The sequence below is a fragment of the Lepus europaeus genome, chromosome 9 (genome assembly GCF_033115175.1).
Source record: "Lepus europaeus isolate LE1 chromosome 9, mLepTim1.pri, whole genome shotgun sequence".
In the NCBI taxonomy this organism is placed as follows: Eukaryota; Metazoa; Chordata; class Mammalia; order Lagomorpha; family Leporidae; genus Lepus; species Lepus europaeus.
Window position 1 is genome coordinate 25,876,582 of NC_084835.1, and position 23,600 is coordinate 25,900,181.

Sequence of the window (23,600 nt, forward strand, 5' to 3'; positions counted from 1 at the left end):
TTATGGTTCAATTCGCAAATGCCACTGAAGTTGAGAGCAAAAATCTCACTCCAAGTTTCCCAGGTAGGTGGCAAGGACCCAACTACTTGAGCCAACACCTGCCACCTGCCAGGGTCTGCATGAGCAGGAGGCTGGGGTTGGGAGGAGAGCCCGGACTCACGCAGGCACCGGACAGGCGATGCGAGCATCCTAACCAGCACCTTAACTACTAGACCAAAAGCCTGCTCCCAAAACACCTCTTCCCTGAATGTTCCCCTACACATTTGTCTTTTCTGTGTCATTAAATTGTTTATTTTACAGCTTTCTAGATTCCTATCATCTGCCAGTTTCCTAAGGCATGAGGAGATCCTGACGCCTCAATCGAGAGCTCACAGGGAGGGCCACGTTGAGAAGACGCTGCACAGTGAGCGGAGACTTCTGGCCCAGAGTCCCTCCTTCTCGGCTGCAGGGCTGAGAACAAGGGACAGCCCATGACAGCAGGAGAGGCCGGTACGAGTGCCATCCCAGTGCCCTGCCCCTTCGCCCGGAGCTCTGGCACAGCTCTGACAGGTGGGAGGCAAGGCAGGTAGGACACGGTCTCAGCGAGGAGGACTCCACTCTCTGGAAGACATGCCAAGCCCTATGTCACAATGCATTGTGAACTCATACCTCTCCCCTCACCCACCCTGCTCACGCCGCGCCTGGGGAGGAAGAGAAATCAGGGCTAATGAACCATCTAGAAACAGGCAATGGGGGTTCGATTTTGTGTAAGAGAAAACGGCCAGATCTACTAGGCGGGCTAGGGATGGGCGAGCCTCAGCCTGGGGCCCACAGTCTCAGTGAAACACAGGAGGCTAAGCAGCGAGGGCCTTGGTGCAGACCTAGAAACCGCAGCCTCATTCAGCCTCTATTTCCCATCTTGTTCTGACCACAGGTCGATGGCCACTTCATGATAATTGAGATTGAAGATACTGAAGAAATAACTCAATGGCGTCTTATGGAAAAGAAAAAGAGAATGGTGCGTAGAATTCCTTGTTGTTAAGAGAAATCCGGGAAGTTTTTAGGAGCATTTTCCCCGGCCTTTCTCGGCCTGGCCGCCCCGCACCCGGGTCTGACCATGACACAGAAGGTGACTGCACAGAAGTGGGGTCATCCAAAAATGCATGGGGCAGAGAAGGGAGAACGCGGGGGCTCCGAGTCCGACAGCAGAATGTTCAAAGTCCGGGGAGGGCAGCAGTAGAGGGCACCATGAGGGTGCCGAAAGCTTGCCTGTTGCCAAAAACCGGGTCATTCCACACGCCGAGACAGCCCGGTGAAGGACCTGGGACCCTGGGGCTGTGACAGTGTGCCCTTGTGGCAGGAGACATCACCGTCGGTGTCCTAGCTCCTAGTTAGGGTCCTGCTGGTCCCTGCTCTCTGAGGAAGGACTGATGTTAAGACACAGAATTCAGGGGCAGGCATTCGATGCAACAGCTTGGTCACCCCTGTAGGTGCCCCCAACCCCCACACAATGTCAGGTTCCAGTCCTGCCTCCACGCTCCGCTCCAGCTTCCTGTAAGTGCACACCCTGGGAGGCAGCAGGTGACGGCTCCAGTAGTTGGGTCCCTGCACCTACACGGGAGACGCAGATTGAGTTCCTGGATCCTGGTTGTGGCCGTTTGGAGAGTGAATCAGTAGATGCAAGGTCGGTCTGTCTGTCTCTCTCAAATAAAAGTGTTTACAAAGGGACAGAGAATCCAGGCTTCCAGGAAGATCCTGGACACTGGTGGCAGGACGTCCCCCTGAGTGGTCTCTATTCTCTCCGTCTAGAAAGATTTGAAAAGAAAAGAAATCGCAGCCATACGGATCCAGGCGTGGTGGCGCGGCACCCTGGTGCGCCGCACGCTGCTGCACATGGCCCTCAGGGCCTGGATCATCCAGTGCTGGTGGCGGCTGACGCTGCTCAAGCTGCTGGAGAGGAAGCGGCGAGAGGCCCTGCTGGTCTACGCTCAGCGAGAGAGGGCGGTGATCAAGCTGCAGTCCCTGGTCCGCATGTGGCGCGTCCACTGGCGATACCGCCAGGTGCTCAATGCCATCTACGTCATCCAGTGCCACTGGCAGTGCCACAACTGCCAGACGTGCGCTCTTCTCCGGGGCCACTGTGTGGTCACCGCCACCCACCTGCAGTTCCACATTGAGATCATCAACTCCTAAGGGCTGGCCAGGAGGGGAACGGCGTGGCTGTCCGTCCACAGTAAAGATGCGCTCTGCTCTGGGGAGCCTCCTGGTGTCCTTTGGCCAACAGCAGCCATGACCTTCTGGCCTTACCGCCTCCCTTTCTTGCCCGGACAGAAGGTGGGGGAGGTTAGCCTGTGGGGTCTATGCATCTTGTTTTGAAATGACAATGGCTACGTTATGTGCCACTCATGAAACTGACTGGATACATGACAAAGCCAGAAGTCTCAGTTCCCAGCCCCAGCCCCCTGCCTTTGTTCTCCCTGGGCCTCTGGGGACTAGTGGGCTTCACCTCCCACCTCAGAGCAGACTGGGTGAACCTGCTCTGCCAGCCTGGACCAGGGTCAGCTGGGCCAGGGATCCCTCACTTTCCTGTTCAACAAGCAACTAGAGAGAATGCCAGCATTGGCTGACTCCCCTGGGATCAGGACAATGCAGCCCAGGTGAGGGACAGGAGGCTGCCTTAGTTAGGGAGGAGCCTGGGCTGTCCACGCTGATGGGCAGCTGATGGCCCTGCGGGTTAGGGGAAAAATGAAGCTCACAGCACCTCAGCGTTTGCTCCGCAATCCCCTCGACCAGAATACCTCCCCTAAGGGTTGTGGAACAAACAGGGCTCCCTCCAATGTGACCCCACGCCTACGTACATCGCCCTTCTTGGCGGTTTTATCACTGGCCAAGATGACACTCCCTATCTCAAGTCTCACCCCGAACAAGCCTTTCCAGCTTCCCTCTTCGGAAACTCAGGCCCAGCTTTCGTTTAAGCCGTGCCTCTCAGCAGAACTCTCTGTGAAGAGGGACATTACCCTGTCTGTACTGTCTGCTGCACTAGCCATTAGCTCTGTGGGGGAGGAGCACCTGGAATGGGCCTAGCGCGGATGTTCAAATTTATTTATTTTTCTTATTTTTTAAAGATTTATCTATTTGAAAGTCAGAGTTACACAGAGAAGGAGAGGCAGAGAGAGAGAGAGAGGGAGAGAGAGAGATCTCCCATCCGCTGGTTCACTCCCCAATTGGCCGCAACTGCCAGAGCTGCGCCAATCCAAAGCCAGGAGCCAGGAGCTGCTTCTGGGTCTCCCATGCAGGTACAGAGGCCAAGGACTTGGGCCATCTTCTACTGCTTTCCTAGGCCTTAGCAGAGAGCTGGATCAGAAGTGGAGCAGCCGGGACTTGAACTGGCTCCCATTTGGCATACCGACACTTCAGGCCAGGGTGTTTACCCACTGCACCACAATGCCAGCCCCCCTAATTTTATTTAAATGTGAACAGCCACTCGTGGTTGGGCCTCTCACTGCACAGCAAAGCACTAGCCTGCACTGTCCCTCATAGATGTGCCACTGAGCGGGCTGCTTTCCCGGGGGGTCCAGGTGCCGATTAGGCGCTTCCTGCCCCATGGTTCACCTCTTCAACAACCCCAGCTGTTCTTCAGCTGTCACAGGTATTCCAATTTACTGATCCTACTCATTGTTTTCTACAAGCTTATCTAAAGGACATGTGGCCCCACACCCTCCCTCTGTGGAGATCCTAGGTGCCAAAGACCCTCCTGTCTCCTGGCAATGCAAATAGCAAAGCAGATCAGCCACACAGGGCATATTGTGACACAGCGAAGGGGGAAGGCCCCTGAGGCTTCAGAGAGACACCCACTCTTCCCCAGCCGCCTTCTACGCCTCCCCCACAGTGGCAAATTCCCTACTGACCAGATAAAACCTGAGTCCCCAATGCGCCCTGCGCACAGTCTCTACACAAGAACAAACTGCCACCAACCTCTTTGCTTCCAATAAAGCAATCTGCCTCTGTTGAAGTCGATGTACATCTCCTTTTCCCGTCTCGGCCCCTCTTTCTCAGGCTACAAAAGACTGGAACTCCAAGATATTCTGGACCTAACATTTGGTGGCCCATCTGAGGAATGGCTCTTTTGTGTTTTAACCCACTTCCTCCCTCTGAACTTCACTTTTTTGGTTTTTTTGACAGGCAGAGTTAGACAGTGAGAGAGAGAGAGAGAGAGAGAGAGAGAGAGAAAGAAAGGTCTTCCTTTTTGCCGTTGGTTCACCCCCAAATGGCTGCTAAGGCCAGCGTGCTGCGCCAATCCAAAGCCAGGAGCCAGGTGCTTCTCCTGGTCTCCCACGCCGGGTGCAGGGCCCAAGCACCTGGGCCATCCTCCACTGCCTTCCCGGGCCACAGCAGAGAGCTGGACTGGAAGAGGAGCAACCGGGACAGAATCTGGCACCCCAACTGGGACTAGAACCCAGGGTGCCGGTGCCGCAGGTAGAGGATTAGCCAACTGAGCCGTGGCGCCAGCCTGAACTTCACTTCTTTCTGTGGAACCATTGAGCATCAGGCTCCCCGTGGTAATCAGCACATCCAAGGCAGCTGAACCCCTGCCTACCTCTACTTGCTCTTTCCTATCACCTCTATTTTCCTGTAAGACAAAGACCATGGATGCGTGGGACTGGGAATAGCCTGGTGGACGACTGACAACCTGTGGCCAGGGCGACTCTCTGGTAGGTTGGAACTTGCCCAGGTGAAAACCAGGCCCTGACCACCTGAGGGGGTACCCTAGAGTCATCTCCCTTTTCTTAGGTTTTTGACTGCACTTGGGAAGCTGAGGGCTGCCTTTGTCCTAAGCTTTTGCCTCTTCTCTAGCCTGTCCAAGTCCAGGACCAGGATCCTCCACCTTAAGGCTCTGGCTTCGGTCGCACCCCACCACTGAATAAGGGGATGCCTAAAATCACTGCTGCGTGCACTCTGCCCACTGGCTCTGGCCAAACCCACAGTGAGCGATGGGATGCCCAATTTCACTGCTGCGTGTCCATCACCATTCCTCTGGTCCATTTCCAACCATGTGGGACCAGTTTCTCCCCCCACACCTACTGGCTTTCTACAGTTACCCATTGTAACTGACCGTCTTTATGTAAGGGCTGTTCCTCCTAGGAACTCCATCTCTGTTCCCCCTTTTCCTCCTAGACCCACCTCAATCCAAAGCCCATTCATCTCCCTTGGATCTAGATGCATTTGATCCAGCTAATGAGCCCCCTGGTTACCAACCCCCACCCTCTGCACTGCCCAAACCACTCAACTCCCCTCTAACAACCCCCTCCTCAACCTCCCAGCATCTCTCCTGGAAGCTCCCTTCCCAAATTCCCTCCACTTCCTCCGTTATCACCTCTAGGGTGATACAGGATTCTCCAATACCCTCCCCCAGGCCAAACAGATCCATCTGTCTCCTCTCTCCCTTCCCCAACTGCTGTTTCCCCTCTCCCTTCTCCAGTCTCTCCCTGCAACCACAGGGGCTAGCCCTACCCCTTACCTTGCCTATGCGCCCGCAAAGCCCCCTCCTATGCCCCCATCTCACTGGACCCCTCCCCTCACTCGACCTCAGGGGCCCACTAGGGTCCATATCCCCTTTTCTTTGTCCGACATAGGCAACATTGAGGAAACGTTGGGCTCCTTTTCAAAAAACTCAGCTAAATATAAGAGTTCCTCCACCTTGCCCAAGCCTATCTTTTAACCTGGGGAGATGTCAATTAGGTATTAAACTCTACACTTACTGCCATCAAAAAGGAGCGAATCTGACACTTGGCTTGGGCTCATGCAGACCACCTGCATGAACAAGACCCCTCGCTATATCCGGTGGCAGATACTGCTCTCCCGGGTACCAGGCCAGACAGCAGAAAGATTCTCATGCCTATGTCAACTATAAGAGGTCAGGGAAATATCTCAAGGCCCTGATGAAAATCCGGCTCTTTTATCTTGCCTCACTGAAGTTATCCAAAAACATACAAATCTAGATGTAACCACTCCAGCCGGAACCCTGAATCTCCACATCCAGTTCATCAGCCAATCAGGACCCGGTATCAGACATAAACTCCGACAACCAGAATAGGGTCTGAAACCACCCCAAAAGGAGCTCCTAGATGTGGCCTTTAAGGTATATAACGGAGAGATGAGGCAAAAGGAGAAAAGGACCAGGACAGAAAAACTAAATACAACATGCTGGCCTTGGCCTTCCGAAACCAAAGTCCATCCAGCCCTGACACACCGACACCGAAAGGCAGGACCCCTCCTGGTCCCTGCTTGCGCTGCAACCAGACTGGACACTGGCAAGAGCTCGCCCCAACCCGAGGCCCCCAACAAAAGTTTGCCCCTCATGTGGCCAATGGGGTCACTGGAAAAGACTGCCCCCAGGGACGCCCTGGTGCCCCCGGTGCCTTCCCCTACCCTGACTTCTTGCCAGCACAACTGTTCCAATGACGGGGCCCAGGTTCTTCAACCACGGGCAGAGTTTCCGACATGACCAAAGAACTCTGGGTCACTGGGACAGAGGCCAGACAGACTGCTTCTCTTATCCTGGACACAAGGGCCTCTCTCTCTCTGTTGACGGCATTTTTAAGCCGCACTCTGGACTCCAACATCTCTGTTAAAGGAGTCTCGGGCATCCCCATCAAAACAAGAGTCACCCCACTCCACTGCATCTTCGGCTCCCTTACTCTGGCCCACGCCTGCCTTGTGATGCCGCAATTGCCCCATGTCCCGAATGGGCAGATATCTCCTCTCCAAACTAAAACCAGTCTTCCTACCACCACTAGACTCCATCCTGATCTTATGTCTATACCTCCACTCCTCCAATTGTCCCCAGATCCCCATCTCTCCCTCCCCTCTGCCTGATGCCCTGCTCCCTCCCCTCTATAGCAGACAGAACTCTTCCAAACCCTCCTCCTCCCTTCTGCTACTTTCTCCTTCAGAGGAAAGATACTCACTGTAAAGGCCACCAAAATGTTTATCGACCCGGAAAGCCCTGTACCTGGTACATCCCAAAATGCTAAAACAATGCACTGTGAACTTTGCCAGGGAGCCTGTCTCTCACCACCCCTCCCCACCTTATCAGGTGCTCTTCACCTCCCCCAACAACCAATTCTGATCTTCAAGGCTGACTTTAAACCCCAAGCCCACCCACACCACACCACCCCCTGCCATCTTCTGAGTGGGCTCAGCTCCAAAATATTCTCGAACTATTGGCTCCCAGCTCTGCACCCAGAGGGCCATCAAGTCCATTGTAAAGTCTTGGGAGGAATTTCAGGAATTCCATACCCACCAAGCCCTCTACCCAGCAATGATACACACACACACACACACACACACGGGTCTCCTTCCAAACATTAGGTCCCCTGCCTAACATTACCTGAGAGATACCTCTTGCAGTCTATGTAGTATAGTGATCAAGACTACTGGCCTCTCAAACTTTCTGCTTGAACTCTTATTTTTTAAGTTTTTATTTATTTATTTGAAAGGTAGAATTACAGACAGTGAGAGGGAAGAACAGAGAGAAAGGTCCTCCTTCCATTGGTTTACTCCCCAGATGGCCTCAAAGGCTGAAGCTACGCCGATCCAAAGCCAGGAACTTCTTTCCTGGTCTCCCATGTGGGTGCAGGGGCCCAAGGACTTGGGCCATCTTCCACTGCTTTCCCAGGCCACAGCAGAGAGAGTTGGACTGGAAGAGGAGCAGCCAGGACTGGAACCAGCACCCATATGGGATACCGGCGCCACAGGCGGAGGATTAACCTATTGCGCCCCAGTGCTGGCCCCTAACATTGCCTTGACCACAGGTCCCTAGCTCACACCTACATATTCACTCACCCCATAACCTCCAAGACCTAGTGAGCCATTAGACTTTTCTTCCTCTTCCTCCTTCCAGGGTCCAGATCCTGCACACATTACCCAACCTCATCCTTCCCCCATGCTCCATTCTAAACCCTACAACACTCCTCCCCTCCATACCCAAGATTCCCAAGTTGTAACACATAATAGCAGTGAGGTCTTAGATCTCACCCTCAACCCCTTTGCCCATATCACAGATGAGCCTCTTCAACACCCCCACATCCCACACTGGTTCATCAACTGTAGTTCCCAAAAACACCGGCCAATGTGACAGGACACACAGTCATACAAGAAAACAGCTCTAATCCCCCAAAACACATCCTAGTAGAGGCACAGCCCCTGCCATCTAAAACTACTTCCCAACAGGCAGAGTGTGTTGTGCACTCCTGAGCTCTCACACTCACAAAAGATCAACAGGTAAACACCCACACCGACTCCAACACGCCTATAATACTCTTCATTCTAGTACCCTTCCTGGAGAGGACACGGCCTTCTCACTCAGAGGGCACCCTGCAGCTAATGCCTCTCACATTAAAGCTCTTCTCAACACAGCCCTCCTCACCAAACAAGCTGCCTTACTCCACTGTCAGGGTCACCAAAGACATAAGTTCGCCTGACCACCTTAAATAACACCACAGACCAAGTAGCCGAACAGAGTGCCCTCACTCACTCTTGGGTCAGCTCCCTCAACTCGGTATTACTCCTTACTGCTACAACCTCAAAACTTTCCCAACACCCATCTAACCCTTACACCCCCAAAATCCTCTCAAATCTACCCCCATTTCATCCCTCCACTCAACTCTGACAGCAATTCATGAAGACTCACCTGTCCTCACACCCCTAGACCAACAATCTCTAGAAAGCCTCATGAAGACCTGCCCCACCTGCCAGCAGACAAATCCTGGCACCAACGCTTCAGCCCCAAAGTCCCCCACTCACCAGACGCAGGGGTCCCTCCCAGCCACAGACGGCAGGTAGACTTGACTCACATGCCACCTGTGCATAAAATTAAGCATCTCCTTGTATTGGTGAGTGGAGGCACTCCCCACTACGAATGACAGAGCCCCCAAGGTTGCCCACCTCCTCCTTACAGGAATTATACCTATGTTTTGACTTCCTCTCCTCTCTACCTTTATATAATAGGCCACCTGAATTCACCTCCCAGGTGTCCAACAAATCACTTGGGGTTCATATATCCCTTAGAAATTACACATTTCCTATAGGCCTCAACCATCCTTAAAGAAACCCCCAAACTCTCCACTGAAGTCCATTTAGATTGGACACAACTGCTACTCTCAGCCCTCCTAAAGCTTAGGGCTCTGCCACAGAAACCCCTAAGCTCAGTCCCTTTGGAGTCAGGTTTGGCAGACCCATTGCTCCCGGGGCTCGAGATCTTGCCCACCCCCTCCCCTCCAACTCACCCTCTCCTCTCCTTTCAGCCCTCAGAGCATCTCTATGGCAACATGCTAACCAGGCCCTATCACCTGAGGACCCTTGCCAGCCCTGGTTCTACAAGAGAGGCCCCTCCCACAATGCCAATCCACTCTGGATATACGGCCACCCCCACCAACCCTCTATCACTCAAACTAACCAAATTACTCCTCATTTTTCAGCAGGACCCGCCTCACAGTCACCTTTCAGCCTAATAGCCTTTACCCGGCCTCAACTCTATGCCTTCTTCACGGCCCTTGGGAACAGCTCTGGATGACCTCACCTCAATTCCTCATTCAACAACCTACAACTCCTGGTGGAAGACCCCTGGCTCCAGGGAACCCTCACGATGGCCTCAGTGACATCACTCCAATGCAAAGATCTGTTTTACTTTCTGTTTAAATGCACTGTCACCCCTGCTGCTCTCTGCAGCCACAGTCCTTGCCCTAAGCCTTTTTTTTTTTTTTTTTAATTTTTATTTGACAGATAGACAGTGAGAGAAACAGAGAGAAAGGTCTTCCTTCCATTGGTTCACTCCCCAAATGGCTGCTATGGCCAGCACGCTGCGCCATTCCGAAGCCAAGAGCCAGGTGCTTCCTGCTGGTCTCCCATGCGGGTGCAGGGGCCCAAACACTTGGGCCATCCTCCACTGCCCTCCCGGGCTACAGCAGAGAGCTGGACTGAAAGAGGAGCAAATGGGACTAGAACCTGGCGCCCATATGGGATGCTGGTGCCGCAGGCGGAGGATTAACCAAGTGAGCCACAGTGCCAGCCCCCTGCCTTAAGTCTTCTTATAAGATTAGTGGCAATTGCTCCTACTGATTGGACCACTATTAGGAATTTTTTTTTTTCTCAGCATTCCTTAAACCAATCGCCCAACTTATAGACACTGATTTGGAAAGCCTCCTCTAGGCGATAAACTCCCTGACATCACAGTACTGCAGGAGAGCCCTAGATTTCCCAACAGAACAACAGGAAAAGAGTACTACGCTGACCAATCTGGAGTGATAATGGACTCCCTAGACAAAATGGACCACTGGGGTGGGCTCAGGCTCGAAACCAACAAAACATGGGTGGACTGCGCCACCGCGACAGTGGGCATGGCTAGCTCCTCTTCTCAGCCGTCATGGTCATCCTTATGGCCCTGCTATTTGGACAATGCCTACTTAATCTGTTCCAAAATTTCCTACAGAACTTTATCAAAGCCACTTCCTGAGACCAGGTTAAGACCATGATGTTGCCAGCACCACGGCTCACTTGGTTAATCTTCCACCTGCAGCGCAGGCACCCCAGGTTCTAGTCCCAGTTAGGGAGCCAGGTTCTAGTCCTGGCTGCCCCTCTTCCAGTCCAGCTCTTGCTGTGGCCTGGGAAGGCAGTGGAGAGTGGCCCAAATGCTTGGGTCCTGCACCTGCATGGGAGACCAGGAGGAAGCACCTGGCTCCTGGCTTCAGATCGGCGCAGCACACCGGCCGTAGCGGCCATTTAGGGGGTGAGCCATTGGAAGGAAGACCTTTCTGTCTCTGCCTGTCCAAAAAAAAAAAAAAAGACCATGATGATGCTACTCTACCTCCTCAGTCAGGGATACCAGCCCCTTCCCTCACAACCTGAGGAGGATCAGGCTCTAGAGGCAAACCCCAGTACCCACACTGCCCCTGTGCAGCCAGATTTTTTAAAAGGGGGGGGGGGGCATCTATTTTAAGAAATCTTTTACTTAATGAATACAAATGTCATAGGTATAGCTTTAGGAATATTGCAGTCTTTCTGCTATACCCACCCTTCAGCCTCACTCCCATCCACCTCCTATTCCCTTTCCCATCCCATTCTTAAGATTCATTTTTCGGCCGGCGCCGTGGCTCAACAGGCTAATCCTCCGCCTTGCGGCGCCGGCACACCGGGTTCTAGTCCCGGTCGGGGCACCGATCCTGTCCCGGTTGCCCCTCTTCCAGGCCAGCTCTCTGCTGTGGCCAGGGAGTGCAGTGGAGGATGGCCCAAGTGCTTGGGCTCTGCACCCCATGGGAGACCAGGAGAAGCACCTGGCTCCTGCCATCGGAACAGCGCGGTGCGCCGGCCGCAGCGCGCTACCGCGGCGGCCATTGGAGGGTGAACCAACGGCAAAAGGAAGACCTTTCTCTCTGTCTCTCTCTCACTGTCCACTCTGCCTGTCAAAAACAAAAACAAAAACAAAAACAAAAAAAAAAAAGATTCATTTTTCAACTCCAGACCAACTCTAGACTAAGTAAAGATTTCCACAATTTGCAGCCACACACACTAAGTATAAAATACAGTTTGAAGACAAGTTTTACCATTAATTCTCATAGGACAACTCATTAAGGACAGAGGTCCTACATGGGGAGCAAGTGCACAATGACTCCTGTTGTTATCAACTGACACTCTAATTTATGACGTCAGTGATCACCCGAGGCTCTTGTCATGAGCTGCCAAGGCTATGGAAGCCTTTTGAGTGCACAAATTCCTTTGGTATTTAGACAGAGCCATAAGCAAAGTGGAAGTTCTCTCCTCCCTTCAGAGAAAAGTACCTCCTTCTTTGAAGACCCCTTTTTTCTACTGGGATCTCACTCACAGAAATCCTTCAAGTAGATTTTTTTTTTTTTTTTTTTTTTGCCACGGTGTTTTGGCTTTCCATGCCTGAAATGCCTTCATGGGCTCTTCAGCCAGATATGAACGCCTTAAGGGCTGATTCTGAGGTCAGAGTGCTGTTTAGGACATTTGTCATTGACTCTAGGGCTGGCATAAAGGGTTTGTGGCACCTTTCCCCTCTCCCTGTTCTTCCTCTTCTCCTCCTTCCCCCTTCCTCCCTTTTGTGGAGATCTAGGTCCCAAACAGACCTTTTCTGTCCCCTTGCAATGCAAATAGCAAAGCAGATAAGCAGCACAGAGCATCTTCTGAAACAGATAAGGGGGAAGTCCTCTGAGGCTTCAAAAAGACACCCACTTTTCCCCAGTCCCCCACCCCAGTGGCAGTTTTTCTACTAACTGGATAGGACCTGTTTCACAAATGTGCCCAGCATGTGCAATCTCTTCACAAGAACAGAGAGTCACCAACCTCTTTGCTTCCAATAAAGCAACCTGTCTCTGAGGTCGGTCTCCATCTCCTTTTACTGTCTCTCCTTTCTGGGGGTACGAAAGACCAGAACCCCGAGCTATCCCAGATCTAGCAACAACCACTGACACGCCCTTGCATCTTTCCTAACCCAGCTCAGTTTCTACAAGATTTAGTATTTCTTTTTTTCTTTTTTTCCACAAACCTTTTGAAAGTACCTTTCATATCCAAACAAAAAAATACATTTTAAAACAGTGACTTTTTTCCTCTTCCCTTTATAATCGCTCTTCTGGGTGGAATATGAATGTGATGCTAGAGCTAAACCAATAATCTCAGACCTTATGAATGGGAATGGAAAAAATGCTCAAGGAGGCCTGAGTCCCTGATACTCTATGGAGTACATATGGGAGCACCTACCTCCATACTTTTTTTTTTTTTTTGACAGGCAGAGTGGATAGTGAGAGACAGAAACAGAGAGAAAGGTATTCCCTTTTGCCGTTGGTTCACCCTCCGGTGGCCGCTGCGGCCGGCGCACCACGCTGATCCGAAGCCGGAAGCCAGGTGCTTCTCCTGGTCTCCCATGCGGGTGCAGGGCCCAAGCACTTGGGCCATCCTCCACTGCACTCCCGGGCCATAGCAGAGATCTGGCCTGGAAGAGGGGCAACTGGGACAGAATCCGGTGCCCCGACCGGGACTAGAACCTGGTGTGCCGGTGCCGCAAGGCAGAGGATTAGCCTAGTGAGCCGTGGCGCCGGCCCAAGATTTAGTATTTCAAAGAGTTACGAGAGAGATAGAGATAGAGAGAGAGAGAGAGGTCTTCTATCCACTAGTTCACTTCCCAAACGGCCACAAAGGATGAAGCTGGGCCAATCCGAAGCCAGGAGCCTGGAGCTGCACTGATAGAAAGCCAGGAGCCAGGAGTTTCTTGGGGCTCTCATGCAGGTGCAGGGGCCCAAGCACTAGGGTCATCTTCTGCTGCTTCCCAGACCATAGCAGAGAGCTAAAGCGGAAGTGGAGCAGCCAGGAGTCAAACCAGCACCCTTATGGGATGCTGGCCTCACAGGAAGAGGCTTAACCTACTACGCCACAGCACCAGCCTCCAGAGATTATATTAATTAAAAGAACCTGCCTGCGATGCATATGGGGGCCAGTTAGGGTCCCAGCTGTTTCACTTTCCATCCAGCTCCTTGCTGATGAACTGGGAAAGCAGCAGCAGATGGCCCAAGTGCTTGGGCCTCTGCACCTGCGTGGGAGATCCAGAAGAAGCTCTGGCTTCATCCTGGCCAATGGCTATTTCGGAAGTGAACCTGCAGATAGAAAATCTTTCTTTCTTTTTCTCTGTCATGCTGCTGCCTTTCATATAAAATAAATAAAATTCAAAAAAGAAAAATCCTGAAACCTCTCTCAGTCTGTCACTTCCTCCCCCAGGCGTAAGTACCTGCCATATGCTGACAGCACCACAGTCTTAATCTCTGTCGCTGACACCTCCTCTGAACTCCAGGCTCCACCGGTTCTTAACTTCGAACACTCAAACATGACGCATTCTCACTCCCCACGTACTGCTTCCCTCCCGAACCTGCTTCCCTGTGTCCTGACTGTTCACCCAAACTGTTTACCTCAAATTCCTTCCCTTTCGCCTCCCCAACCTGCTCACTCCACATCAGCTCGTCAGCGATTGCTGTTGACTGAGTTCTGTCATATTACCCACTTCCTGTTTTCCTATTTTTGCCTTCTTAGTACAAGTATCCATCACCTCTTAACCACAGAACCCATGGGTTATTTTCCTTGCTTTAATTCTTGCCCCTTCGTTCATTTATTCAAAACTCTTAACATAGACCAGAGACAGAATAGTGTCACACATTTCCCAGCGTCATTACACACAGCCACAATCAACAATCTAAATCAACACCGTTAATTAAATCACTAACATCATTAGCAGACCATCTACATTTGAGATGTAGCACAACTCAAACCTGAAAATATTTTATCATCAACACTTCGGTACACGTATTGAATAAATAAGAAATTTTAAATAAACAACCACTAACAAATATAAAAGTTTTTTTTTTTTTACAGAGATACAAACTCAATAGAAAAAACTTTTTTCCCCCCCAACAAGGAACCCAAAGCAATCAAACATATAGAAGCTAAAACAGGGGCCAGTGCTGTGGGTTAGCAGGTAAAGCAGCTGCCTACAGTAACAGCATCCCACATGGGTGCCGGTTCAAGTCCACTTGTCATGCAGCTACCTGCTATGGTCTGGGAAAGAAACAGAAGATGGCCCAAGTGCTTAGGCCCCTGCACCCATGTGGGAGACCTGGAAGAAGCTCCTGGCTTTTGACCCAGCTCTGGCCACTGCAGCCATTTGGGGAGTGAACCAGCGGATGGAGGGCTTCTTTCTCCCTCTCCCTACCACTGCCTCTCTGTAACTCTGCCTTTCAAATAAATAAATCTTTTAAAAACAAAGAACTACATAAGCGGCTCTCCCCCTCCGTGGACCAATCCACCACATGGCGGCTGCACTCCCCCAGAGTGAGAAAGGGCGCCCAAGACGGAAGAGTCTTGATGGTACTGGCCCTGCTGTCCATCTTTATTCCAGGTTCTTGCCCCTGCAGAGCTAAGAATTTAAAGCAGAGGCATAATACAGTGCACAAGTGAGGTAGGATGTAAACAAGAGAGTGCCCATATATTCAGCAGGAGCGTGGGCCACACCTCGCACAGATCACTGTCAGGCCTGGGCGGGAGAGCTGCCTAGCACAGGCGGAGCAGGCCACAGAGGCACCTAGCACCGTGCAGAGCAAACGTTATCTATTTTGCCAAGTCACCGGTGCTGCCCTAACGAAGATAAAAACAGAGTGGAGTTTAGTGTGTGCGAGGCTTTCTGGGGGGATCACATGGAGCTTATCTTTCACCTTGTCATCATGGCGTCCTCCTCTTCCGGATCCCGGAAACGGCACTGGTGCATCCTGGGAAAGTAGGCGGACTTACTGACAGGTAACTGGATGGAGTTACAACGCGGGCCCAGCAGAACTCCCAGCTCACTCATTCCTACTTAACTCCCAACTGATCTCAGAACTGACAGCCCATGGCTTCTGCCACGTTTTAGCAATCAAGGTAACTGGATTAGCCCAGTCACCCTGAAGGGGTGAGGTGATTACACCTGGGTGTGAGTATCCGCAGGGGATCTTTTCTTGTTTTTGCGTAGTTAGGGCTTTCTGGATAAAAATGCCCAGCCATCTAGGTTAGGGCAGGTGGAGACTCCCTGGATTTCTGTATTCACATTCCAAAGGGTTGTGCGCATCTATGAGAAGCCCCCCTCTTTTCTCAGAAGAGATTTTTTTTTTTTTAAAGTCAGAGTTACACAGAGAGGCAGAGAGAGAGAGAGAGGTCTTCCGTCCGCTGGTACACTCTCCAGATGGGTGCAATGGCCGGAGCTGCGCCGATCCGAAGCCAGGAGCTTCTTGCAGGTCTCCCACGTGGGTGCAGGAGTCCAAGGACTTGGGCCATCCTCCACTGCTATCCCAGGACATAGCAGAGAGCTGGATTCTCAGAAGGGATTTGCTGGGGGGCAGCGCTGTGGCTCAGTGGGTTAGGCTGAGTTAAACAGTGCTGGCATCCCATAGGGACACCAGTTCAAGACCCAGCTGCTCCACTTCCCATCCAGCTCCTTGCTGTGTTTCTTTTTTTTTTTTTTTTTGAAGAGATGAAAACTGTCATTTATTTCAACTGAATTAAAAAAAATCCTATGATGATATTAAAACAGAAATGAAAACACACATGTTTTTATGGCAGCCTTTAACCTCCAAAGACCAAATAAACACAAAAACACATTGCAAATGTTTCCAATATTTTAACAAACCTTACAATTATCACTGTTGTCATTTCAGTACCTTGCTGTGTTTCTGGGAGGGCAGCAGAGGATGGCCCAAATCCTTGGGACCCTGTGCCCCTGTGAGAAGCTAGAAAGATAAAGCATCTTTCTCTGTCTCCCTCTCTGTCAGGAAGACAGGGTTTGTGCTGTGTCGCTTCCTACATAAGCTGTGAAATTTACAATTTTGGGGTCCTCTTCCTGTGGTTCCAACTCCTCGGAACATGGGTAACATGTGCTCTCATGATGGGGCTGGAGGGCAGGTGTTAGGCATTGTGGGTGGTGAGAGAGTTCACCTGGGCGTAAGAGAGGGAGCGGTTAGATTGATGAGCACGGGGCAAGGGAGCAGCAGGCAGGCAGGACCGCAGCAGGCTGGCAGGACCACAGCAGGCTGCGGCCACGTGGGCAGTGACCCGAGGGGCACACGCGGAACCGCAGCCCCTCTCAGGGGCAGCTTGCATTCTTGGGTCCTGGTTAGGTGCTCTGCCTCTCTGGGCGGAGCTGGGACATTTTTAATGCTGTTAGGGATTTTTTCCCCCCTGCCAGGTGCCCTCAGTGACTCCACAGTAGGAGCGTGAGGAGCTGACGCTAAAATATTTTGCAGGCAAGTAATCTTTCTGCCTCAGATCCAGAAAAGTCGTATTTCATTTCAGGGTAAAACAAGTGGAGGGGCCAGTGTTGTGGCATCGCAGGTGGTACCAGTTCCTATCCCGATTGCTCCACTCCTGAGCCAGCGCCCTGGTCATTCACCTGGGAAAGGCAGTAGAGGATGGCCTCAGTGCTTGGGCCCCTGCACCCACCTAGGAGACCCCGATGAAGCTCCTGGCTCGTGGCTTTGGCCTGGCCCAGCCCTGGCCCTTGCAGCCGTCTGGGGAATGAACCAGAGGATGGAAGATCTCTCTCCTTTTCTCTCCCTCTCTATTTCAAATATATAAATAATAAACCTTTTTTAAAAAAATAAACAAGTATAAAAGAGATTGAAAATGTCACCACGCAGTGCTGTTATCATCAGTTTGTTCATTTATTTAATTTGGAATTCTAGAAAAACATTTTCTTCTGCTCTTTGCTTACCTGAAAGGTAATTTGTAAAGGAAATATAGTTTGTACAGGAAAGATGCACTCCACTCCGGGGCACTCACCACCTACTGAGTGCCAGGTCCAATCACCTTGCAGAGAGCTAGGGTGGTGTCCTGCCCCCTGTGCACATGAGCAAAATCCCTTTGGGTTGTAAAGTGGTAGAAAGGCCTAGAGCAAGAGCCCTGGTGCAGGGCCATGGCTGTGTAGCACTGTCCTTGCTGAGTGAACTTGAACTCATTTTCAGTCTCCTTATTGATAAGAGTTTAAAAGAACTCAACACTGGAGGCTAAGCTGATCAGTTCCCGTAGGTACAATATCCAGCATAGTGGCTGTGCTTGGGACGACAAGTGGGTAAGTTTACACTAATATACGGACACCTGCCCTGATCCTTCCACAACCAGGACGAGGCAGCGTCAGGCAGCAGCTGTTTGGCATAAACAAATCCCATATTGGCTTCAAGTTCCAGCTTCACTTCCAGTTCCAGCTTCCTGTTAATGCACACCTTGGGAGGCAGTAGGCTCAAGTACTGGGTCCCTGCCACCCATGTGGGGGACCTGGATTCAGTTTCTGGCTCCCGGATTTGGCTTGGCCCAGCCCCAGCAGTTGCTGCCATCTGGGAAATGAGCCAGCAGATGGAAGTCCTCTCTCTCTCTCCTATCTCTGCCTTTCAAATAAATAAAATTATCTTTTAAAAAATTGACTTATTGGCCGCGGTTCAATAGGCTAATCCCCCGCCTTGCGGCGCCGGCACACCGGGTTCTAGTCCCAGTCGGGGCGCCGGATTCTGTCCCGGTTGCCCCTCTTCCAAGCCAGCTCTCTGCTATGGCCAGGGAGTGCAGTGGAGGATGGCCCAAGTGCTTGGGCCCTGCACCCGCAAGGGAGACCAGGAGAAGCACCTGGCTCCTGGCTTCGGGTCAGTGCGGTGTGCCAGCCACAGCGGCCATTGGAGGGTGAACCAACAGCAAAGGAAGACCTTTCTGTCTCTCTGTCTCACTATCCACTCTGCCTGTCAAAAAAAAAAAAAGATTTATTTTGGCCCACATTTCAAAGTCATATTCGTGTTTGCTGTAAATCTTTGAGCACTAATAATAAAGTGTACTGTTGTGATCGGTTATTTGAAAGCAGTGTCAAGTCTGTCTGCAAGGAGGTGGAGAAACTGAGTTTCTCACACACCACTGGTGGAAGGAGAACACGATAGAGCCACTCGGCCAAAGTCTGGTGGCTCCTCAAGCAGCTAAACAGTGGTATTGTGTGGCTCAGCACTGCCACCATCAGGTTTGCAGCCCAGGGAACTGAAAAGTCCATGCAAGACAATGCTGCTGTCACTCATGACAGCCAAGAAAGGGAAACCAGCCGAGTGCCCATGGCCTGCGGATTGGAGAAATAAGCTGGTTATCATTCAGTCACACTGATACACACTCTGACCCAGGTGACCCTCGACAGCCAGACACAAAAGGGCGTGAATTCTATGCTTTCATTTCTATAAAACGTCCAGAATAGGTACCTCATACAGACATGAATTAACTTACTAGCTACTCGGGCTGGGGGAGGGGAAAAAGGATAGACTGCTAATGGGTCCCATCGAGAAATCGATCGTCCACTGATGCACTCCCCAAATGCCTGCAACAGTCAGTGCTGGGCCGGGCTGAAGCCAGGAGCTCAGAACTCCAGCAGGTGGATCTCCTAGGTGGGTGACTGGGACCCAAGTACTTGAACCATCATCCACTGCTCCCGGGACGCATTAGCCTGCCATTTGCTGGATGAAAAGTGGAGAAGCCGGGACTCAAACCAGCACTCTGGTACGGACGCCAGCGCTGCAAGCAGTGGCTTGACCTGCTGCACCACAACACCTGCCCATATTCTTGAAAACTGTTCACAGCAGATTTTAAGTGTCCTCACTGCCAAAAAAAAAAAAAAAAGAACAAAGCAAGGTATAGGAAGTAATGCATATGTTGATTATCTCAATTTAGCCATAATGCATGCATATTTCAAACCAGCATGCTATCCATGCGTATACACAATCCTTCCTTGTCAACTTAAATACTAAAACTATATGTTGATTAATTATATGTAACTTACAGCAGAGCTGTCACCCATTAAGTCTCAGTTCAAGTTCAAAGCCAATAGGGTTGATCTAGGGCGACTCAACATTTCAATTGCGAGGGGATGATTTGAGCTACTTTTTGTGACTTTGAATCTCATTTCCTATTTTTTAACTTGAGCCAAAGTTAAAATTCTTTCACCAGTTCCTCAAATGGCCTTGCACCCTTAATATAGTATTTCTAAAATTAAAGTGTGGTTGTTTCAATTCAGCATTTCAAATATGACAGGACTGTTCTGGGTATTTTAACAAGATTCTCAACTAAAATTCAGAGGGAATCTCAAAAGACCTCAAACAGCCAAAGCTACCTTGAAAGAAAAACAAAACTGAAGACATCAAACTTTCTGACTTCAAATTATATCACAAAGTTATCATAATCAAAACAGAATGACACTTACATAAAAGCAGACACACAGACTAATAGGATGGAATAGAGAACCCAGAAATAAACCCGTGCAAATGTAGTCACCTGATCTTCGACAAAGCTGTCAGTCATACACAATGGGGAAAGGACAGTGTCCTTTCCAGGTAGTGGTGCTGGGGAAACTGGGTATCTTTGTACAAAAGAACGAAACTGGACCCTTGTCTTACATCATACACAAAAATTAACTTGAACTAGAGTAAAGACATTAATGAATGACCTGACACCATAAAACTCCTAGAAGAAAACACAGAGAAAAAGCTTGCTGACATCGGCTTTGCCAGTGGCTTTTTTGGATGTGACACCAAAAGCACAGGCAACAAAGGCAAACACAAGTGAGTGGCACTCCGCTGGGAGCTTGCATCCAGCAAAGCCAGCAAGAGACCAAAAAGCCAGCCAGTGAAATAGGAGAAAATACTTGTAAATCATAGAGCAAAGTTTTCCATATGCGAAACATGTAAGAAAAATTATAAAATAGCAAAAAGCAAGCAACCTGATTAAAAATGGGCAAAGGAGCTGAACATTTTTCCAAAGAAGACCTAAAACTGGCAACAAGTAAACGGGGCGCTCAGCATCCCTAGTTTTCAGGGAAATACACACCAAGGCCACAGGAAATATCACCTCCCGGCTGTGGCCGAGTTAACAGGTGTCGGCACTGGTGTGCAGCAGAGGGACCCCTTTGGGTAGGGATGAAGTCAGAACAGACCTTGTGGAAAACAGCCCTGAAGTGTCCTCCAAGACACTTAGGAACAGCAGCTGGGCCTCTGGTGTGGGCGGCTGAGACTCGGGACACCCACATCCTGTCCTGCAGTGCCTGGGTTCAAGTCCTGGCTCCACTCTTGATTTCGGCTTCCTGGGCGGCGGCAGAGTGACAGCTGCCATCCTTGTGAGAGTCCTGGCTGGAGGTCTCCCTTCCTGACTTCAGCCTGACCCAGCCCTAGCTGCTGCAGCCATTTGGAGAATCTCTCTCTCTCTCTCTCTCTCCCAGCAACCCCCCCCACCCCCCGCAAAATAGATCTCAAATAGATAATTTTTTGAACTTTAAATAGTACTATCACATGACCCAGCAATCCCACTTTGGGATATATATGAGTACTTCAAATAGTTTGTGGAAAAATAAAATTAAAAGAAGTTTATTTACGCACACAAAAAATTGAAATTCATGCAGTTTTTTCACAATACCCATTTCCCCAGAACTCTGTGAAGACTTTTCGTACACCCAAAGGCAGCCTAATCGGTATCTTGAAGACATTTGGACTCCACTGCAGCTTTAGTTCCAGTTGTCAAGAAACACACCAAGCGTCTGTCTGTGGATGAGCAGATAAAAGAACGCACACATACGTCTGCGTATATGAAATTCTTCTTAAGAGGACAATAGCCTGGGGGGGGTATCACGGTGTAGTGCGTTCAGCTGCTGCTTGGGACACTCACACACTGACTCTCTCTCTACGGGAGAGCCTGGGTTTGGCTCCCAGCTCCACTTCCGAATCAGCTTCCTGTCACTGGGCGCCATGGAAAGCAGCTGATGATGGCTTTAATGACCATCTGGAAGAACCTGATTGAGTTATTGGCTCCTGGCTTTGACCTGGCCGCGCCCTAGCTACTGTGGACATTTGGGGAATGAACCAGTAGATTGAAGATTTCTCTCTCTGCCTTTCAAATAAATAAATCTTTTTTTTAAAAAAAATGTAAAAAACAATAGACTAATAAAACAGCTGAAGAGTGTGGCAGGTGTTTGACCTTGCATCACTTGGGACACCCACACCCCAGAGCAGAGTGCCCGGGCTGAGCCCCAGCTCCACCCCAACTCCAGTGTCCTGCTCCTGTGCTCCCTGGGGAGCAGCAGGTGATGACTCAAGTACTCGGGTCCCTGCTCTCCTGCCCCCACAAGGGATGAGGACAGAGTTTCCAGCTGAGGTCAGGCCCGGCCCCAGCTCTCGTGGGCATGTGGAGAATAAACAGTAGATGGAAATGCACCCTCTTCTTTCCAATAAATACATAAGTAATTTTTTTAAGGCTGACGAGGAGGAAATGGGTAATGCTATGTCCATAGAGCTTTGAAAAGATCCGGCCTATTCCTGGGCACCCAGAAGACCACACGCATGCAGGAGAGACCCGGGAAGGTTCTAGACTCTCACCTCTGGCTGACCGTGAGGCTGTGCATGAGCAGGAAGCCACGGCTAGGGCAGAACTGTGATCTGCATGACTGACACACACAGCAAGACCCTTGGCCAAGACTAGGCAATCCACTGTCTCTCGAGCTTTAGGGAAACTTGGTCCAGTCTGTATCTGACCACTAAGCTACCTGAACAAGAAATATCAGTGGCCACACAGAACATACAATAGAGACCTGACAGAATGAATTCAGACAAGTCACTAAGCAAACACACAATAACTACCGCACTGAACAGCAACAGCCATAAAACTCAGGGAGAGAAGAGTGCTTGATTCTAGAGTTGCCTCATTCTGTTATTTTAAATGTCTGGTTTCTGGGGCCAGTGCTGTGGCGCAGCAGGTTAAAGCCCTGGCCTGAAGCAATGGCATCCCATATGGGCACCGGTTTTAGTTTTAGTCCCAGCTGCTCCTCTTCCGATTTAGCTCTCTGCTGTGGCCTGGAAAGGAATGGAACATGGCTCAGGTCCTTGGGCACCTGCACACACGTGGGAGACCAGAGGAGGCTCCTGGCTTCTGATCAGCACAGTTCCGGCCATTGCAGCCACCTGGGGAGTGAACCAGCAGATAGAAGACCTCTCTGTCTCTACCTCTCTGTAACTCTTTCAAATAAAATAAATCTTTAAAAATATATATAACTGTTTGGTTTCCAACAAAACAACATGAGACATGCAAAGGAAGAAGAAGGTGATCAGCTGAAACAATTCTTTATGAAACACACACCTTGGCCTCAGTAGACATGGACCTTAAGTTTTATTTACTTATTATTTGAAAAACAGAGACAAACACAGAGCTCTTCCATCCCTGGTTCACTCTTCAATGTCCACAAATATCCAGGGCTGGACCAGGCCAAAGCCAGGAGCCTGCTTTCTCCCAGGGTGCACACGAACAGGAAGCTGGAGTCGGAAGTGGAGACCAGATCCAGACTCAGGCCCTCCACACACAATGCAGATACGCCGAGAGGCATTTCAAGTGCCAAATGCCTGCCTCTAAATTGTTATTCGTAGTATCTTCAAAAAGCTAGAGAAAACCACCTCTAAGGACAGATGAAAGTATATCAACAATGTTCTACCAGATAATAAAATGTTGAAATTAGGCCAGCGCCGCAGCTCAATAGGCCAATCCTCCGCCTTGCGGCGCCGGCACACCGGATTCTGGTCCCAGTCGGGGCACCGGATTCTGTCCCGGTTGCCCCTCTTCCAGGCCTGCTCTCTGCTATGGCCCGGGAGGGCAGTGGAGGATGGCCCAAGTGCTTGGGCCCTGCACCCCATGGGAGACCAGGAGAAGCACCTGGCTCCTGCCTTCGGATCAGCGTGATGCGCCGGCCGCAGTGGCCATTGGGGGGTGAACCAAAAAAAGGAAGACCTTTCTCTCTGTCTCTCTCTCTCACTGTCCACTCTGCCTGTCAAAAAATAAAAAAAAAGAAAAAGAAAATATAATGTTGAAATCACAAGGAGGAAATATATAGGTTCAAAAATAAAGGCAAAAATGGGACATTTTCCATAATGGTTGGCACCTGCATCCCACATTGTAGTGCTTGGGTTCGATTGATGGTTCTGGTTCCTGGCTCAGCTTTAACGGTTTGGCTCCCGACTCCAGCTTTCTGCCAGTGCAGACCCTGAGAG

The 23,600-nt window shown here is 50.6% G+C and overlaps 1 protein-coding gene across 1 annotated transcript; it reads left to right on the forward strand.

Moving 5' to 3' along the window:
- The first annotated feature begins 18 nt into the window (after positions 1-18).
- Positions 19-2,172, forward strand: LOC133766240 (IQ domain-containing protein F2-like). The gene is made up of 3 exons (XM_062199959.1): positions 19-63; positions 914-997; positions 1,789-2,172. The coding sequence occupies exons 1-3, from the start codon at positions 19-21 to the stop codon at positions 2,170-2,172; spliced, it is 513 nt and encodes a 170-aa protein (XP_062055943.1).
- The last annotated feature ends 21,428 nt before the right edge of the window (positions 2,173-23,600 follow it).

Coding starts and splice junctions, on each gene's coding strand:
- LOC133766240 (XM_062199959.1), top strand. CDS start 19: ATGCCACTGAAGTTGAGAGCAAAAATCTCACTCCAAGTTTCCCAG. Junction 64..913: donor TCTCACTCCAAGTTTCCCAG/GTAGGTGGCAAG, acceptor TTCTGACCACAG/GTCGATGGCCACTTCATGAT. Junction 998..1,788: donor TGGAAAAGAAAAAGAGAATG/GTGCGTAGAATT, acceptor CTCTCCGTCTAG/AAAGATTTGAAAAGAAAAGA.